Genomic DNA, 22,238 nt, shown 5'->3' with positions numbered 1-22,238 from the left:
TGACCACATGACTATGAAACTAATGTATTGAATATTTTTCTAAAAGATCAATTTTTAAGGGCAATCATCTGTATCTATCTCCCCATCTATATCTATCCATAATAAACATAATATTTTATTCATTTATTGAGTTTGGGGAATCATCATTTGGCTACCATGATCAGAATTACAATAAGCATGAGTATAAAGTGTGTTTCCCTTCTACTCAGTAATCTCCTTTAGATATATGTTCAAGAGGAGATTGGCAGGGTTATAAATTAGTTCTATTGTTAGTTTTACTTTTAAGTTAGTTCCAACAGTAGTTTCAAGTAAGATGTTGAGATTCCAAGTTCCTTTCTTTTCCTTGTTAATTTAATTAAATTTTTTTCTTATTTATTGACAAAGTGATGTACAGAGAGGTTACAGTTTCATACATTAGGCATTGGATATATGAAATTCCAAGTTTCAAACCTAACAGAAGTATCTACAAGCAGAAAAGGGAAGATTGCTTTCTCTGTCTTCTCCTTTGTGAATAAGAGAAATATTTCTACGTTACAATTGGACCAGGTGTAAAATTTCAGAATAATCTCATTGAGTGTAATTAACATAGTTGGGCTAGGTTAGTCAGGGTGTGTCACAGTAATAGGCAAGCCTAGCTCCACAGAGCTAAGCTAGCCTGCAGATGAACATTTCCAAAGCATTAGTAGAAAGGTAGCATTATGGAAGCCAATGACAGTACAATAATCATATGTATGTGTATTGTATATGTATATTTCAAATGATAGATGTTCCACCTATACACATTTTATATGGAAAACCATATCAAGTTACTAATGTTCATACCTTGAACATTTGCAGACTTCCAATGACACCTTTGAGATTCCTCTCATGTTGACTGGAAACATAGTTTTAAGGAAGAGGCTCAACTATGAAGATAAGACTCGATACTATGTCATCGTCCAAGCCAATGTGAGTACTTAATTTCTCCTGCATTTTGGTTTATGATCCTATGAAGGAAAGAATGCATGTGTACTTGTTTGGTGATTTTTTTTCTAATATATTTTTATTGTCAAAGAGACCTACAGAGGGGTTACAGTTATATATATGAGGTAGTGAGTATATTTCTTGTCAAACTTGTTGTTGATCTTTTTTTTTTTGGGGGGGGGGCGCCAGTCCTGGGCCGTGAACTCAGGACCCGAGCACTGTCCCTGGCTTCTTTTTTGCTCAAGGCTAGCACTCTGCCACTTGAGCCACAACGCCACTTTGGCCATTTTCTGTATATGTGGTGCTGAGGAATCGAACCCAGGGCCTCATGTATACGAGGCAAGCACTCTTGCCACTAGGCCATATTCCCAGCCCCTTGTTGGTGATCTTATCATGGGAGAAGTGATCATCTCCTCCACATCCTCACCGTACTGTGTAGAAGTCATATATTCTATTTTTTTTCCAAATGGAAAATAGAGGACATGTGTTTGGGAAGTCAAATCCACAAACCATGTTGTTCACCCACTATGTCATCCTCTAATGTACTATCCACACTCCAATAATATGGTTTTAGCTCACACTGAGTATCTTTAAAATATAAGCCACCAGGCAATTCCAGTACTACCCTCTTGGGAGAATATGACAAAAGCAGTTTTCTAGATTGTATCTAAGAAATTCTGAGTAAACATCAAAATCTCAGAGGATGGAAGGAAACGATCTACATTTTGTTGGATGTATAAAACTCATTTTAAATCTATATTTTTAGAATTCAGTTTGTGTAAACAGATTTTGAGGAGTACTCTCCAATCCTAATTCTCCTTACTTCTTCCCCCTACTTGTTTGTTAACTAAGTCTAAATTTTAAATGTATTGTGTTATTCCTTTCAGTTACTTGGGTATTTCCTGGGGAATACGTTGAAATGGAAGACTCTTCTTCTAAGATCATTAAGACTAAGGCAGCAATATTGGCTTTGTAATTTTTAAGTAAAGACATACAGAAAAAACAAGTTACTATGATATTATTTTAATTTTGGTTAGTAATATTCCAGTTATTATTGATAAGTATATAAAGACAAATCCCCATGTGATGTTATGTAATTGAATGGGTCAGAAACCTCACGGCTGTTCTAAATTTGCAGTTTCCCCATCCTTCTGCTTTTCGTTACTAATGCAAATTATTGTTGACTAATGATGCAACATTTAATAAAGATATATACAAATGATACTGATAGGTGTTTCTAGCCATTTTGCAAATAAATAAATAAATAAAAACCTGACTTTAATACTTTATATTTAAATGTTTCGAATCTATCCCAAGGATTCCATGACCTGGCCACAGAATACATAAAAAAATAAGCATGACAGACTCATACTATTTTAAAATCAAGTTTCATTTAATTCATGTGATTTGTTTGATTCCACATGTTCCTTGCCTACTTACAGCAAGCAATATTTATATAACACATTGCTAAACATAGAACAGGCAATAAGTGATTTAAAAAATAAGCAGCATTTTTCTTGAATTACACAAATGAAGAAATTGCAAGTAAACTAATTTCCCATAAGAAATACTTTCAGTTAGGATGAAAAAATTAAAGTTTAATGCAGCATCTAATAATGGGTTTCAATACCTTACCATTATAATGGTTATGTATTTGTGGTTTTCTACACCTCTTTTGTAAATAGTAGGTTGTGATTGTGAACAATCTGTAACGTACTTACTCAGAACATAGTGGTTTGTAAATTTTGTTGGGTACCTCTCACATTTTTTCTCAATGCATTGATAAATATTTCCACCTATTTTTTATTTTTTTTTTTGCTTTATTTTTATTTATTTTTTCTCAAATTTTTATTATCAAACTGATGTACAGAGAGGTTACAGTTTCATACGTTGGGCATTGGATACATTTCTTGTACTGTTTGTTACCTTGTCCTTCATGCCCCCCTCCCTCCCCCCTTTCCCTCCCCCCCAGGTGTTCAGTTCACTTACACCAAACAGTTTTGCAAGTATTGCTTTTGAAGTTATTTCTCTTTTTTTACCCTGTGTCTCTCAAATTTGGTATTCCCTTTGTATTTCCTACTTCCAATACCAGTAAACACGGTTTCCAATATACTCAGATAAGTCCACCTATTTTTTAAATAATTCATTCAATGATGGTTCATTTAATTTGTGTGATGTGATATTACATGACAAATTAGGGGAAAAAACACAGATGACATTGAGGTCATACGTTTGCTGTCATAATTCATTGCTTTAAAATTTTCACAGGACCGTGCTCAAAACCTGAATGAACGGAGAACAACCACCACCACCCTCACCGTGGATATCCTAGATGGAGATGACTTGGGTCCAATGTTTCTTCCCTGTGTTCTAGTGCCAAACACTCGGGATTGCCGCCCCCTCACCTACCAAGCTGTCATACCAGAATTGAGAACTCCGGTAAATATGCTCTCAACTTGTCTTTCACTTATAACCCTTTAAATTCATTGGAAACCGGTTGAAATATCTTGCTGGCATATTTATTGCCAATGACACGATTCACTAGAACAGTGTTGAAAATAGTTTTGTCTATCACTAGTTTCAGAGAATATGGATCAATTTCTATTATGCTCTTTAATCATATCATTTACAAACTGGAAAATACATCACTGAGCAGTAATGATTCTGACACTGAGTATTTTGTCTTCCACCAAGACAGAGTTCAATTGCCAATGTATTTGGGGAACTCTAGGTAGTATTGCTATCATTTCAACAAAGTCAAGATATACAATATAGAATGACCTAGATTTTGTGAATTGTGCTATGCTCTTCCCACATATTAACTAGCTGAATATGCAAAACTCCCCCTCGACTTTTTTTCAGAGGTGCAAGTGTTAAGAAACATTCGGATAAATTCTTGGACATAAAATTTATGTAAACAATTATGACTACCTATCTAATGAATGTGTGTGTGTGTGTGTGTAAACAAATTTCAGATTTAAGAAGAATAATGCTGTTAATATATATTTAAGGCCTGGGGCTGGGAATATGGCCTAGTGGCAAGAGTGCTTGCCTCGTATATTTAAGGCCTGCTTCTATACACAAAAAGCAGTGCAGACATGAGGTTTCTGTAAACTGGGTTATAATGGAAAGTGATTCTGTGGGTAGACACTGTAATATTCCATGTGTCTTTGACTCACCTATCTCATCATAGTGCTATAATAATATTTTTTGTGCTAGTTGCATTTACTTGATATTAAGTTGGCAAAAAAGAATTGACTATTCTGCCTGACACTGGTGGTGAGGCTTGTAATCCTAACTATGTTGGAGACTGAGATATGAGGATCACATTTCAAAGTCAGCCTGGGAAGGAAAGCCTTTGACATTCTTACATCCAATAAAACTACAAAAGAAAAGAAAAGCAGAAAATCGATCTGTGTCTGAAGTGGAAAAGTACTAACCTTGGACTAGACCTGAACAAGCCTGGGGACAGTGTCCTGTGTTCAAGCCTCAGGCCAGTAACCATCAAAATCATCAACAAAATGATGATTCTAACATGAGGAGAACGAACACTTAGTCAAGAAATTACTTATGTTGTGAATCTTAGGAGAGTGGATTGATTCTCGCTTAGTGAAGAGATTTTTGATGCCCCTAACAAATACAAATGAGCAGATTTATAAGTATCCCTTGTATAAGGTTTTAAGAACATACTTTTTAAATAACATCTTATGCTAAAATTTTAATGCAACTGAGCCTTATATTTCAATACCATTGAGCATTCTTTAGCATTCTATTGAGCAGAGTTGATTTTCAAATATTTAATATGTATGGTTAATATTTGTTCATTCACTGGCATTTTTACTCTTTTTTTAGTAAATAATCTGATTATTATCTCAATATAAAAATAAATTCAAACTGTAATGAGCTAGTATTTTCCTAAAGCCAAAAAACTGTGTAGGACTTAAGGGACCATTAAAAAAAATGTTTTTAATTGTCAAAGTCTGGTACAGAGGGGTTACAGATTCATATGTAAGGCGGTGAGTACATTTCTTGTTCAACTTATTATCATTTTATCTTTGCTTCATACGACATCAGTTGCTACACTGTACCAAAGTCTGGGTGCCACTGATAGCACAGTTTACTTAGATTGGCTGTTGGTTGTTGGCTGTACTCAACTAAGGCTGTGGGCTGAGCTACTTGAAGATCACTCGGACTCCTTCACAGTGACATAGATGGTTGATGTAGTTCACCAGATAGGGAAATATTCCCTCTCCCTATTGGAAGGGCTCCCAAGTCCATATATTAAAATAAGTCCATATAGTAAAGTAAATTGCCGTGTGAAAATATTTGAAAAAATAAATCCAGGATCACATTTTCCTACATTCATGTACCTTATAATTCCAAATGCATTTGAGATTACTCAACTAGAGTTTTGTTTAGAATTTGATATGGATATTGCTGTGTTTATGTCTAGCCTTTCATTCTTTTGATTTCCTATTTTGTCCTATTTTCCGTCAGATATCCTGCTAAAATTTAGGAAATTTCAGTAAGTTCTTGCTATTCAGAGTGGGAAACTATCCATTTATGTCATCTAAACTGAACATGCTGACTCTAATTATGAACTTGCTGATCCTTTCTAGAACTAATTCTTTCAATTTTAAAGATTTGACATCAATTCATCTTATAAACTGATGTCTTATTTTCTCCTACATACCTCAGAATTTCATCAGCTCAAGAAAAAAACCTTTAAGGATTAAATTCAATATAGTTTAACTAGCATATTGGACCCATAAATCAGGATGTAAAAAAGAAAAAAATGACTTCATATTAAAATGTAATAAACATGTTTACTAATGATATTATTTATGAGTATAGGTTATATGTTATTTTCTAATGCAGGAAATTGTTCTTAACACTAATTAAAATCTTCACAGACATATAGAATTATTATGTAAATTTATGCTTGTTTTGTGACATTCAAATGGTTATTGTGATTATAGAGTTTCAATTTTCTAGTATTATGAGAAAAGTCTGTATAATTTGGAAAATACAACCATAGAAAGTTTGTTCTATTTTCTAATGTGACACAGTGGCCCAAGTGTAGTAAGTTTATAATACTTGAGTGGTAAGTAGATTGTTTCTTGCTAAGCAAGAAAACTAATTTATCCCTAAATAAGTAAATGAATACATATTCATACATTACGTATCTATAAATAAAAACCTTAATAATCTATAAGATTCATTTTTATTTATTTATTTATTTATTTTTGCAGATCCTGGGCCTTGGACTCAGGACCTGAGCACTGTCAATGGCTTCTTTTTACTCAAGGCTAGCACTCTGCCACTTGAGTCACAGTGCCACTTCTGGCCATTTTCTATATATGTGGTGCTGGGGAATCAAACCCAGGGCTTCATGTATACAAGGCAAGCACTCTTGGCACTAGGCCATATTCCCAGCCTGTAAGTTTTATTTTGTATGTGCTTTCCTTGAATTATTGCTCTGTATGCTTTTCAGTATTGATGCATTAGTTTCCCACCAGGCGTAGAAAAATTCTGCTTTAGTTCTGTTTTAAAATATTGGATTAAATCCTACGAACCAGAAGGTACAAATATCTCTACTGAAGTCTTTGACTTAATAAAGTATAATTTCTTACCTTAGTGTCAAGAGTAGTTCCTTTGGTTTCTCATTATTGTGCTCTCTCTTTCCCTCTCCACGAAAGCTTTTTCAGTTATTAAAAGAATACTGAGAATTTGTAGCAATCTTGAATGTTTACAATTTCTTCTAGTCTCATACACTCGTCAGATGCATTATGTTCTGGAAGTACCATTGGGACTTCATACTTTGATGGCTTTTGGTTCTTTCTCTTAAATCCTTAATGCCTTAAAAAATTCTCTTCTTTTATAGTTATTTGATTTACTCTCAAATTTTAGGGCCTCAACTTTTCACAATATTTATTTCTCTCCAAGATTTCCACTTAGTTTGAGGTGAAGATGGAAATTTGTTTCATGCCTACAATCCTAGCTATTTACAAGACTGAAATCCTGTGACTCTCACTTGGAGGGCATAGTGAACAGAAAACAAATTCTCTAAAGTAACTAATGAAAAACTGGCCTGGAGGAATGGCTCAGTAGAGATATTAATGAATCCACCTCCATATTCATCTCAATGAATCTCCAAAGACATATCTATATTGCCAAGTTCTGTATTGTCCAAATAGCTAGCACAACTATTTCCAATGCTGATTCCCTAATTTCAAAATGTATGCTTTCTCAGCTTTCTTCTCTTCATATTGAAGCCAAAGTTACTTTTTCAAATATAGTTCTGGCCTGAAATTTACTGCTTAAGGTAAAACCTTTAGTATTTTCTTCTATATATCAAACACATCCCTAAATGTCCAGCATATTATTCAAAGTAATTGCATCTCTGACCATTTCTTACTTGATACAACCTAATGAGGTATCCAAAACATCACACATGATTTTCAACTTCTAAGGAAATTTCCTGTCCTTCTCTCTATTTCATATATTAAGTGTATATTTACTATTCAAGGTTCATCCTAAACTATTAGAACCATCAAATTTAGAGACTGTGCTTATACTTACAAGGATAAATACAAATATCAAATTTTAAGTTGTATATAGATTTTACTCATTTTCCTTTTCTCTGAATTTCTCTCTCCCTCTCTCCCGCTGTCTGTCACTGTCTCTCTCTGCTGCTGCTCTGTCTCTCTTTTCATTCCTTAATTCCTTCATTATTTTGTAACAGAGGCTAATTGTTTAACTCAGTCTGGACTATAAGTTGTTATGTAATCCATCCTGGCATGGATTTCTTGATTCTTTTCTATTGGCTTTATCAAATGCTGGGATGTTAGGTATTTGCTATCGCAACTAGCTAGATTACCAATTTTGGCATTTTCATTTCTTTTTGTTTTATCATAATTTTAAATCCACTAGCATCAAACAGAAAATCTTCAGCAAATGTTAAACTAAATTAATTCATCAGCTAAATACAAAGAAAAGAATTTATAAAAGAAAGCACTGAATGAGTACGAATAGATCACCATGGTCCATGCCCTCTGAACAACATCATTTTGTATTCATCTTTAATAAGTATATATAAAATAATATGTGCATTGTCCAATTATAAAATATGGTTACACATTACAAATACTCTATCACATATATTTTAACACCCTATTATCAAAGACAATGTCAATTTGTACCACACATGATTAATTCTATTCAAGGATCATCTATAAATTAGAACTTAATAGGAAATAACTGAACTGAACACCTCAGGGGGGAAAGGGGGAGGGGGGTATGAGGGACAAGGTAACAAACAGTTCAAGAAATGTATCCAATGCCTAACATATGAAACTGTAACCTCTCTGTACATCAGTTTTATAATAAAAACTAAAAAAAAAAAAGTGGAAAAACAGAAAAGAAAAAGTAAAATAAAAAATCTCTTGTTTCCAAAAAAAAAAAAAATAGGAAATAACTGTAAACTATGTTTCCCCGTTGTCATATAGCTTTTTAGTTTGTTGGTGTTCTATCACATTTTTAAAATATGTGTGGCTCCTGTCAATGGTATTCCAAATATTAAGTTAAATTCTCAATTAGTCTTCATGTTAGTTATTTCCACAGTGATCCTTATGGAACTATTTTGGGAATATCTGCATGATCAATGAAGTGGGAAACAGTTCCCAAAGAAGCAACAATTTTTTTTTTCCAGTCTTGGGGCTTGGACTCGGAATCTGAACACTGTGCCTGGCTTCTTTTTGCTCAAGACTAGCACTCTACCTCTTGAGCCACAGTGCCACTTCTGGCTTTTTCTGTTTATGGGATGCTAAGGAATTGAACCCAGGCTTCATGCATGCTAGGCAAGCACTCTACCAATAAGCCACATTCCCAGCCCCTAGACACAGCCTTTAAATGAGAGGATTGCTAATCTAAGTGTATTGAAATTATAAATAATAAATAATACATACAATTCAGCTAGTTAATGCCAGGTCTAGGAGCTCTGACATAGTTACAAATCAATCATGTGTTTTCTCCAAGTTTTCCTATCAAGAAGATGGTCAGCTACTAGACAGGCTCCGAGAACATGACAAGAGACCTCTAGAAATAGGGTTCAGACTGGGTGCTGGTGGCTTATGCTATTCAAAAACACAAAGCAGAAAACAAACAAACAACAAACAAACATATATAAAGAAGATTTACATTTGAATTCTAGCCATGAGAGGAAAGTCTATAAAACTTAGCTTCTAAAATAACCTGCAAACACCAGCTTAGAGACATAGCCCAAGTAGTACAGTGTCATCCACATAAGAAAACTGAACAAACTTTGAGAGGAGCTCAAACAACAATACAGAATTAATAATAATAATAATAATGATAATAATGATAATAATAATTAAAGGCATATAAATCCTGAAAACCATGAAGCTCTTGAAGTGAAAAGTTTGATACATCAAACAAATCTCATAATTTGTAAACCTTATGAATAGTCTACATCAGGTCGAAGATAAATTATCAGGGCTTGAAGACAAAGTAGGACATTCATTTAAAGATAAAAAAAAGAAAATAGCTAATTAAATCATTGAAACAATCAAACCTACAAACCATGTGCATAGAAAGAGAAGTGGAAACTGAAGGGATAGAAAGCAGTCCAAAATGAATAAAATTTCACAACAATTGAAAAGGAAATGGACACACTTGAAGATTTGAGCTATGTATTCCAACAACACTTGTACAAAAGACATGCTACACAATTTGTCTTGATGTTTGTTTCTCTTGAAATCAATGTGTTCTAAAATGCTCATAATTTAGGAAGCTATGGGGAAAGAATTTACAAAGATATTATTTATCTATACATTTATTTATTTGAACAAGTCCATCAGTTACAAAGCATTATTTGCTTTCTCAATACAGGATAGGTAGTAAGAAATCAGAATGGAATTCTCTGTGATGTTAGTAACATTGCTTAATTACTATAAATCTCTGTTTCTCAGTTTAAGTCTTCAGAGTGAGGGTTAAGTTATATCTATCTATCTATCTATCTATCTATCTATCTATCTATCTGTCTGTCTGTCTATCTGTCTGTGTGTCTGTCTATCCACCTATCTATAGTAACTGATGTAACACAGCTACATCCAAGCAAAAACTATCGTCTTTATAATTGTATTATTATTAATTCTACATAAATTCTATCATTTATCTAGGTGTTGACTCAGAGACATATGGGAAGACTGAGCAAACACCAGGCTCTAAGTGCAAATTTCTGTACCAGCAAAATCAAAATGCACAGCAAAAACTGAGTTTTATGTGTTTGTAATACTAGTACATATCCATTATGTTGTTTATAATTAATTCAGTATTATTTTAGCTGTTTACAAGAAAAAATATTTTATTCAGAAGAACAGTAGTAGCTTTTTTTTAAACAACCAGATTTGGCATTGTCTCTGATGATGCTAAATTAATTATGCAGTATATTATTGCTTTGGGGAAAGGCAACAGCTGAAGCAAATGCCACAAGGTAAAATTGTGAGCCAAAAAATATATCAATGAATCACATTTTAAATGTCAGCCAGGAAAGCACTCATTGACAGAACTCTTCTTTTTAAAATAAATATAAAAATAATGGATTTTTAATAGAAGATCTTTAGATGATCCCACTTTGCCTCCCATCCTGAAAAGCTGCCTCAGGCTCCAACTGCAGGTCAAGATAGGATTTCACTCTTCATATTCTGCTTTTGTTTTCTACATATGAATGTAGAGAGTTTTTACTATCAGTCCACCACGCCCAATCACTAGTATAGCCATTTTAAATTTTATTTATGTCTTTCCACGTATCTAGAGACTGTTTGCAGTAAATATAATTTTTATTGTTTTATTTTTCAAATCAGTCAAAGAATTCTGGCTTTCATAAAAGTTGATGTACTAGAAGTTCATTTTGACTTTAGAGAACCTATGCTTGACAACTTTAAAAGAACAGAAGCTAAATTTTGGGAAGTATAAATTACCACTATATTTACTAGGGGACTGTACGTGAAATTGCAATCAAATGTGACTTTAGGAATGAGATGAATTCTTTGGTTCTCATATTCAAATGTAAATGAGAAACAGCATTCTGTGCTTGTAACTTGAAACACAATTATTTAGAGAACTTGATAAAATATCTGTGGTTGGACCAAAGGGTTGATGATTGCTTAGACCAGGGAGCAAAATAGTAATACTTCCAAGGGCTTGTGGGACCAGACTGAGAATTTATGTACTTGTCAGACACAATGCGCGAGACCTTTTATGTGACTGGTGCCAAAAAGCAAATTCAAGAGCTGTAAGGAAATCTAAACTTAGCAAAGGCTTTCAGTAGTAAATGTCAAGCGATACTCACCTTTCCCCACAAAATCAAGTATTAGAAATATTTCCAAAAGTTATTCTCATTTTAACCCTGTTAAAGAGCTGAATGAACATCTCTTTTTACTGAGCTGTATGGTTGTTGTTGCCTTTATTACCAAGGTACAAGTATGTTTGATGAGTTACTGCATATTTTATTTCTTTATATACCTGCAGTAATACTTGAATTAAGGACCTAATATTTATCTTCAATTAAATAATAGTTATATTAAGCTACCATGGGCAAGATGTACAGTTTAATTATAGAGTGCATAACTTCCAGATTTATTAATCTCATTTGCAGATGGTAGTGCTAAAATTATTCTCTCTCGCATACAGTTATCTTTGCACCTGTAATATCTAAACATGATTTAAAAATACTAAGCAAAGAAATTAGGTGAATTATGTGTACGAGCAAAAGGTCCATAATTCTGAGTGGCAGACTCTTACCTCTATAATGACACATAAGCAAATTTAGTTATGATTTATGCCATAAAATCAACTGAAGTTTATTCTTAAAGAATATAACAATAATCATATTATATTACAAATGGTGTTTTAGATGTTTAGGCAGAGTGTTAATAGTGGTAACATTTATGTCTCCACTTAATGAAGCTTTGATGCATATGGAAAATATAAATGAAGTTTGGGAAACAAATAGAATTTTTTGTTTCATCCATGGAGATTTTCAATTTTTTTCATACACAGTCAATATTCATGTGGTGTTTATTAACCATGGGCCTTTCTGTAATTATTATGTTCTGTTTTCTATATACATATCATTATAACATTGGATCTTTTATTAGTTTCTTGAAAGATTTCAAATTTCTTAACATTAGAAATTTAATTGCTTCATCCCATCCATTGGAAATATTTAAGTACAGGCCGAGCATTATTTCATCTATTTGAACAAAAGGCTGTATACCTTAACGTAATGAGATTCAATTTAAATTTTGGGCCATATTGGCAAAATATATGTGTACATAATGCTATACTTACATATATATGTATATACATAGATATTATACAGTATTATGTGAACATGTGTGGCAGAACACCAATTGGTTTTATTTTTAGCAATTTTATAGTGACTTTTAAAGTTATCCCAAACCGGGCACTGGTGGCTCACGCCTGTAATACTAGTTACTCAGGAACCTGAGATCTGTGGATCATGCTTCGAAGCCAGCCAGGTCAGGGAAGCCCGGAGAGTCTGATCTGCAATTAACCACCAGAAACCGCACTGAGGCTCAAGTGGTAGAGCGCTAGCAATAGAGCTGAAGTGCTTAGGGACAGGGCCCAGGCTCCGAGTTCAAGTCCCAAGACCGCTCCCACCAAATGCTGTGTGTGTGTGTGTGTGTGTGTGTGTGTGTGTGTGTGTGTGTGTGTGTGTGTTGAAAAGTTGAAAAGGAACATAAAAGAACTAAGACCTCTTGTAAGTAAGGGGTAATAAATATATTGCCACTGAGATTAAAACTTCAAAACAGACCATGAACCTACAAAGCAAAATAGATGAATGAATTTTCACAGATTATCCTTTCAAAAATTAATAATAAAGGAAGAAGATTAAGAGTTAAAGCTATGGATTATTATAGACATCTGGTCTGGATGAGAATATTAGGAATGGTGCCTAGAAGATAAAATGAGGGTAAACGACTTTGTGCATTACCTATAAAGTCGCTGACTGCAATCATAACAAAATGAGAATTGTGGGAGAAATTTGAATACACTTCCAACACAAAAGTCTAATGTGTAATATGATATCTTAATGAAAACAGTGATTTTGGGTGAATATCATCTTAATGAAACATGTCTTTCAGCCATGTCAAAACAAGTTTTGATGAGCTGATACTTTCAAGGAAAGCCTCAAAGCACCATAAAAAGCTTAATGTAGCATATGACTTTCTTCTCCCCCTTCCTCTGATGAATCAGATGTCTATTACATGCAGTCATCTGATAAGTGATTTGAATAAATGTCACTATAAACACCTGAAGCATAGAAAGGTTAAAATTATAAAGATGTGAGTTACAGGCAATTAATTTTTGTACATCTTAGGCCACTCCAAGAAGGGCAGAGATAATTAAAGAAACAGCTACTGATTCTAATGGGAAAGTCAATGAGATTTGAGAGGTCAATCATTATCTCATCCTATGTAAGAAATGTAAAGTATCTAAAAATACATATTAAAAATGATCTCATAGTTCAATTGAAAATTAAGAGTGTTAGTACCAAGTAAATCTTTATTATCTACAATTCAAAATTTGTGCATCCCCTTCATCATTGCAGACACTTTCCATGTGTAAGTACAACTATTTCATTGCAAGAAGAGACATTCCAAAGTTTTAACTATTCATATATTCATTAGCTGTTTACTGTATGCTTTATTGAGGGAGATAAGGAATATTTTTAACTGCCTATTTAGATAATGAATAGCAATATACTTTATTTCCCTCCAATAAAATATGCAGTCATCTTACAAGCAGAATACAACATTTGATTATGAAAGTTAAAAGTTAAATTGCAAGAATATGCTCACAAAAGAACCTTCTCTACTTAGCATAATTCGTTCTCAATGTTAAACCATGTATTTATTTTTGGCAGCATATATTGTTTGTACAGGAACTTTATTGATTTATTTTTGCATATAATGTGCCTTAATCTTATTCACCTCATCCATCTCTCTTCCTCATTCATCCTTTCATAAAATAATTTCAACAGTTTCCATTTTACTATTTACAGACGTGTACGTAAATACTTCAAAACTATTTATTCTCTTATATTCTATCTGCCTTTCCTGTTCCTACTATTCTCCACAAGAACAAAGCCTATCAAACATTACCATCATTAATTTTGTCTGGTGTCTCATTCTTCGTCTTCACCATTATTTGATAACATCCTTTGGAATGAACAGTAAGTTCACAACACTTTACCACTCTCCATAAAATGGCGTTCCTTCCATAATTAGGTATTGTTATATAATTACCACATGTACTCAGATAATTTTAATTTCAATATCTATGGCTAGAGTATTTGAACCATAAATAATTGCTTATGTACATGGGTTAAATAATATTTTTCCACAGCTGCTGTTGAACGAGTGTGAGTCTTGAGTGATTAGACATATGTGCAATTAATCAAATAACAGGCTAGCAAATTGAATCAACATGAACTATTAATAGAATAAATTTTTGTGTACAGCTATAAACAAAATTAAAATCATATCCTCAGTGCCTCTGGTTCCTTAAATGTGATGAACACCAACTGGAATGATATTCAATGATATTCCTTTACTTCTGGATAGAAGATGTAGTAATAAGCTTACTTGTACAAAAGATAGAAAAGAACAATCTACCTGGCAGGGTGATTAGATTGTGTACATTAACCAATATTATCTTGTGCCCATAGAATATTTTGAAATATTATAGATTCTAAAATGTAGATGATGAGATATATTAATTTTAATTGTATTTCCCTCAGTTACTATTCAAAATAAGATTTAGAAATGTAAACTCTATGTAAGGTTGAAATATTTCATGATGTAAGAGCTGATATTGAGTTGGAGAATTTTGGGTTTTATTCATTTACATCTTTTTTTTAAATTTTTATTATCAAACTGATGTACAGAGAGGTTGCAGATTCATACATTAGGCATTGGATACATTTCTTGTACTGTTTGTTATCTCATCCCTCATCCCCCATCCCCCTAACCCCTTTTCCTCCCCCCCCATAAGTTGTTCAGTTCATTTACACCAAACAGTTTTGCAAGTATTGCTTTTGTAGTTGCCTGTCTTTTTTTTACCCCGTGTATCCCGATTTTGGTATTCCCTTTCAATATCCTAGTACATTTGCATCATTTATTCTTTCTCTTTCTCTCTGTCTGTCTCTGTCTCTCTCTGTCTGTCTGTCTGTCTCTCTCTCTCTCTCTCTCTCTCTCTCTCTCTCTCTCTGATATCAGTTGTCAAGTGATAACAAAATTTAAGTGAAAAAACAAACTTCTGACGTTGGAAAACACATTGTTTGTGGTGAAGAAACAAGAATCTTGTTGAAGTCTCATATTTAAATAGTAGAACATTTATTATTAACATGGATGAAATATAAACAGGTTAAAATGCAAAGACCAAGCATAGATCCCATTGCAGTAGATGGGTACAACACATTTAATTCAGCTTTCTTGTCTCTTATCTTTCTAAATGTATGTACTATAGCAAAAATAAGATAGTTATTTGCAAAGAATCCCCTGACAAATACTGCTGGCTTTTTTTCTAATTTTTTTTTTTTTTTTTAGCAATCTACCACTTTGAACCACAGTACTACTTCTCATTTTCTAATGGCTAAAGGAAGATAAGAGTCTCACAGACTTTCCTGCTTAGGCAGGCTTTGAACCATGATCCTCAGATCTCAGCCTCCTGATTACCTAAGATTACAAGTGTGAACCACCAGCACTTGGCTGTTAGATGTATTATCCCCCTTTTATGGTAGAAACTGCAATATGACCATATACTATATAAATTATTTTTGAAAAACTTGTCTTCATATCTTCTCTGAATACTACTTATCACATGGAATACCACATTTTAATCTGTTTTTGGAATGCACACCCACCACTCATTTTATTAAGCTTTTCAATAGTATATGTCCTGTTTCACTCAACATTAAAATTCTGTATCACAATTACTAACCTCTAGACAAGGCTTTTTGAGTTATTTAATTTTAGGGGTAAGGAAAGAATAAGAGAATAGATTGTTGTTTATAATGTCCACATTTTTTCAAAATTTTAATCTGCTACTATTATTGAACATCACTTGTTAAAATTATCATGAAAACATAATCAATATGATTCACAATTTTCTATATGCACAGATTTTAAGAAACAGACAAATGAATAAATAATATCATTATACTCTGAAGGGGTGTTGGAAGGAAAACCAGTACCTGTATACATCAATCCCAACTTTGCCTCAAAAAAGTACTTTTGAAGTTCATATTCAGACTCACCAGAAAGTAGTGCATATCACATAGGATTCAGTTGATTTAAGATGCTAGGAATGGTACACGTGAAAAATGTAGAAAATGTTTATGTAATCCACAGAAAATAACCAAATACAGTCTACGTTTTTTATATTGTTTTGACAAGTGCTTCATTGATTCCAATGACAGAGATAAAGCCCCCTCCCTTGAGGGAACAACAGTCTACTAATAATGTAAACCCAAACTTTAAAGAGTATACTCAATGAATCAGTTCATTATTCCATACAACAATACATTATATGTTCAAAGCTTAAATGAACTCTGCTAAGGTAAAAATGTGCAGTAGTTTATTTCAGGCGAAGTATCTTGTAATTATGTGAATACTTTTAGGCAAAATCTTAATCATTTTATGATTTTGTTTTGTGTACCATTTCAAAAGTATCTATATAATATTTTGGGTTTTTAATATGTTTATAGTTTTTCTTTTAAAAATGCATTGCTTCTCCAGACAGAGTTTATTATAGGGTTGTTGTTTTTTTTATATTTACTAAAGAGAAACCCATTATCTGTAGGTGGCATTATAGTAAAGAGGAAGGAAACCTAAGGAAATTACAGTAGTCTGCTTTTTATGAAGGAAAAAGGAAATGTCAAAGAGAAAATTTTTATGGTTGTAGTCTTTTTTTGTGAAGGAAAAAGGAAATGTCAAAGAGAAAATTTTTATAGTTCTTTAATCACAATCATCAAATTGTAACAAATGGAACTTACAAATCAAACTCCACACTTTGGTCTGAATTGCACGTGAGCTTGTAACATCCCTGCATACCAAATGATGAATCATACTTTATAATTCATTTTATTTGGCTTTCTACACCATTATTCTGCTGGAAACATTTTTATAAAGCTTTTCAGCTGTTGGGAAAACAATTTCGTAAACACTGTGAGCAAATATCTATGCAATCCCTCCTCAATTTATTTCCTCTTTCCTTCTCTCCTCTTATCTTCTTTCTCCTTTTCCTTTTTAGCTTTCAATTCCCAGGGTATTATTGCTAGAATAAACTGCTTTGTTGCCTCTTCAAACTGAGTTATTAAACTGTACTCATTTTTTTTGCAAACTTGTTTTAATATACCTCACTACCTACCAATTGGAGGACAAGATTGGTTGCTTTTTTTTTTTTTCAGAAAACACATGTGCATTAATAGTATGATGTGCTTTGCTTTCTTTCACTTTCTCATTTATCCTCATTTGCCTCCCCCCACTGAAGGCTGAACATATGGTGCCTTACAGCAAGTTGAACTAATTGAATATGTGTCTTACATATTCTTCAGTTGCTCACTTTTTCATGATTATGATATTGAGACACTGTGTTAACTAAGCTAGCATAACAACTATAATGATATTCTGGTTTACTGTAGGATATATTTTAAGGACCATGACAAATAGAGAAATTGTCAGTTCCTATAGTATACTCAAAGTAGTTAAGAGATTAATATGTCATCTAATCATGATAATGCTCATTGAAACATAATTTATCAATTTTTTCTTGTACATTTTTGAAAAGAAAGATCATAAATCAAGTAATATCATCATGAAAATATTACTGGAAAATAAAATTATTCTCTCTTCTATGTTATCTTGGAATTGTGTTCACATGTACAATTTTATATTCATAGAGGTATTGACAACTCTCACTGAAGAAAACATTATTGAGTAGTAGTTAAATATTTTTTTCCCCAGAATTTAGTCTAGTGGTTAGTATACTACCACCTCATTTATTGATTATTTATTTGATGAATAAATCAAGAATTGACTTAACAAGAACTAAACTATGTGTACAAATATCCGTAAAAACTTCCAGGAGCCATCTCAGATTCTTTGAATAGCAAATGGGAGAGCCTCAGGCAGCCTTACCCAGTGAGACTGTGACCTCTCACTGAGAGACTGACTGAGAGAAATTTAGAGCTAGGTCTTTTATTGCAGAAAAAGTAAAAATTCACAAGGATTTTTACTAGATTTAAAGTAAAGAACAAAAGAAGTCATGACACTGTTCACTATCTCTTACATTCATGGAAGACAGACTGTATCAGTAGCACCTGAGAACTCATAGTTCAGTTGAATCAGGCTACTTGTAAGATCTCTATCCATGATGGAGGTAACAAACAGTACAAGAAATGTACCCAAGGCCTAACGTATGAAACTGTAACCTCTGTATATCACTTTGACAATAAATAAATAAAAAAAAGAATAAACGTAATGCCTGTCCTCAGGTTAGTATTTAACATTTTGCAGACTGACATTACAGTAAGGAAAGCATGAAGGTTTCAGTTTGTTTGTAAGACCAGACCCATGCAAAATATTTTTTCTTCCTATTGTCTGTAAGAGAACACATTTTTATCACTTTCTTTTTTACTTACAGATTTTTGATAGCAGGAAGGAGTGAAAGGATTTATTGTCACAGGGTTATGACTTCCTAAATTCCATAGGAAGAGAATAGGTAAATGACTTTAGTTCGACTCATGAATAACTTTACATAGACTAAGTTATTCGATCCTTTTCTTGAGTGAAAATAGCTCTTATTTTATGTTATTATGATTTATATTCATATATAACATTACAAAAGAAGAATATCAGACAGTGAAATTCTTACACAAAGTAATATTTATGCTTATTTATATATTGTTTCCCATATATGTATTAGGTAATTATCACATTATCATATGGACCTGTGGTTTTATTTATAAAATATTTTGTACATATTTTTCAGTGTCCATATATATATATCCATCTCTTTATATGTATGTATACATGTATATATATGGATATATGTGTGTGTGCTCTTACATTAATTTCCTTGTACTTTTAACTATTTATTGTTTATTTTAGAATGGACCACATAATAATTTTGATAGAATATCACTGATCAATTAGGATTATTTGTAATGAATATTATATTGATTTAGATAACTAGTAAATGCTACAAATCTTAGAAAAACTTTAAGATAAGAGATACTTTATAAAAATATTTTCACATATTAACAGAAAAGAAATAGAAGTATTTCAGAATGATTAGTGTAATGAATGTCTGTAAGAAACATGTTTCTTATTCATGAGAAATCTGTTAAGAATTGTTGCCTTAATTAAAAAATAAGACATTTCCCAACACTATTTTCTCAGCATTTAATATATATGTATAAGTAATATAAATCTAATATATGTACAATATTAAATTTTTATCAAACTATGAATACTCATTTAATATTCATTAAAGTATTTTTGTGTGCAAATACTGAGGCTTGAACTTTGGGCTAGAGCACACCTATATTGCTGTTTTGCTCAAGGCTAGCACCCTGTCTCTTAAACCATTCCTCTTTCAATATTAAATTGTTACTACAGTTTGAGTAACCTGTATCTGATATAATTGAAACCACAGTTATTCAGTATTATAAAATTTCTATCATCAGCTTTGGGAATGCATGTTGAGCATCTGTAGCTCAAAATCCTGAGATCTCAGTGAAAACCTGAAGTATGATGTGTGTGATATAATAACACAAAAGTAATTATCTAATTATTGTTTCAAAGAATGGATTGCAGTCAGAATGCACTCATTAAAACCAGTGTCTAAAATTACCTTCTAGCAATTTGGATACATTGTATTTAATGTATAAGTAAGCATTATGTTTATATTTAGGTATAATCATCAAATTATACCATTATGAACATGGAAATATTCCAAAAAGTTTTAGAAGGGTATCTGGTCCCAAGCATTTCAGATAAACAATACTCAAACTGTATTCAAGTGATACAAACAAAGCTATGTAGTATATTTTACATGTTTCTTAGAATCATTGTATGAATACTGTAAATATATTATGCTCTTGTTTTAAAACAAATGTCTTTTGGAAAATGCTAATTGTCAAATATAATTTAAATTAATAATAATTATTAAAAATATACAGAGCATGCATCATTTGGTGGAAAAACAAATATTGAGTAGACAAATCAAAGATTACAATAATTTTCATCAAAAAATACTTTTTCATTTGGATCTCTAATATTCAAACTCTAATGTAGTGAGATTTTAAGATAGAGAATTTATTTTAAATACTTGACAAAGTAAATTCTGGCAGCAATGACTGTTTGAACAAATTATTATAATTAAAGATCTAGTAGAATTAATAAGAAGAAAATGACCATAATTTGGTAAGTCAAGACTACATAAAAATTAATTATATGGCAAAATTTTAATAGACCGTTTCTCTGTTATCTCTCCCAGGAAGAATATGTATATAAATTTTAAATCATAATTCATACAGAAGAATAAAATTTAGTAGCTAAAGTTAAGATAATTTGATGTATATTGTTTTATATTTTTTTTTAAATTTGAACTTAAAAGACTTTTTTATAAGAATTATGTGAATTTAGACTAGGATCCTATTTCATTTCATGAACAAATATTCTACATTTTGACCTTGCTTATATAGAAGTCTAATGCGCATTTGTAAATAGTTCAATTACTTCTTGGACTTAATATTTCTAGTGAATGGTAGTATTTACAAGATCAGGACACAAAAAGTAATTTATAAACTAGGAATGAGTAAGTGTCCTGTAGATTCCTCCAGACAGGAGCTGATTCCCAGAAATATCCTTGTCTATCTCACTTCCTCCTCTAATTCAGTGAACCATTGCATTATTAGAAAGAATGACAAAAATAATCATAAAAATGAAAAAACCTTACCCAAAGACTAATCCATGTTACTTCCCCCTGTTCATCCCCTATTTCTGGTCCCATCTTATCTCCTCTATTCTCCTTTGCTAGATAACTACTTTCTTTGTCTTGATCATTTGGGAATGCTGATGTGTTCCATTCATTGTAGCATTATGCTGATTTGAATCACCTCTCCTTGGCTGTTCTGTTCATGATAGTGTCTTCTCTGTTGTTACCAAAACAGAAGATGAGTTCTCATTCTAAACCTACTTTGTATGAAGATACAGCTCTGTGGAAAAATTACATGATTTCTAACTGGCGTCACTAGGCATTTACCTAAAAGGAATTCAGTACTTTGCCAAGAAGGCCATATTCAAGAAAATTCCCTTTCCAAACCTATGGCCCATTTAGCTGAGGCCTCTTAGATATCATGGAATCTGTTATTTTCCAAAAAAGAAACTTGGACCTCTCCTGCAGCAGTTTATTATAGGAAACTTTAAAGTCATTATAGAGCATTGTCTCCAAAATGGCAGAACTACTATAATTTCTCAGGAATATTTTCAATAATATGTGCATTATATAAGACTCATAATAACTAAAAGTATTTTAAATGATAGATTGAAAAATATGACTGGTTATTATTTGATTTCATGTTAAACCATGAACTAAGAAATGAAAATGCTAAACAAAAAGTAAAAGGACAGTTTAAGGTTTATATCAAGATACTGCATTGTGAATTATGGAATATAACTTGATACTCAATAATATTTTTACTAAATAAGATTTTTTGTGAAAACTTAATAATCATTATTGGAAAATATCTTCCTCTGGCATTTTGGAAGTTTTCAGTTATTCATGGTGTCATGTCAGATATTTATGGATTTCATTTTTCTTATAATTTTGCTTTACTAGAAAATAACTGAGTGTTGAAAAACTGCTTATTCATTCACTTGAAAAAGATATGCATTGTTTGCTCTTTTTTTTTTTTACATGGGGACTTGCATTTAACTTCATCATACCTCAGATTCTGCCTTTAGTGTCAAGACTGCTTTTTCTTTGTCCTCTAGCATTCACTAATATGCAGATTTGTTTGGGATTCCCTATTTTTCTCTAGTTCAGACAATCATTTGATCCATTTCAGTAGAAGCTACATCAAAGGTTTCAGGCTCATAGAGATTTGAATAGAGATTTAAAGTGCCATATTCCTACAGTAATATTTACTGTGCTGCTCT

The 22,238-nt window shown here is 32.3% G+C and overlaps 1 protein-coding gene across 15 annotated transcripts in view; it reads left to right on the top strand.

Annotated features, from left to right (window-relative positions):
• Positions 1-22,238, top strand: part of Pcdh15 (protocadherin related 15) — a 443,526-nt gene that overhangs the window by 169,291 nt on the left and 251,997 nt on the right. For 14 of the 15 annotated variants that reach the window (XM_048338795.1, XM_048338794.1, XM_048338792.1 and 11 more), the window contains 2 exons: positions 838-948; positions 3,232-3,402. In XM_048338795.1, coding sequence (XP_048194752.1) covers positions 838-948; positions 3,232-3,402 — 282 coding nt within the window. The remainder of the gene's footprint in view (positions 1-837; positions 949-3,231; positions 3,403-22,238) is intronic. The other variant, XM_048338790.1, reaches the window with a different exon arrangement.

Source organism: Perognathus longimembris, chromosome 2, assembly GCF_023159225.1.
Source record: "Perognathus longimembris pacificus isolate PPM17 chromosome 2, ASM2315922v1, whole genome shotgun sequence".
Classification (NCBI taxonomy): domain Eukaryota; kingdom Metazoa; phylum Chordata; class Mammalia; order Rodentia; family Heteromyidae; genus Perognathus; species Perognathus longimembris.
Note: the sequence above shows the minus strand (reverse complement) of the source record. Positions and strands in the feature narration are given on the sequence as shown.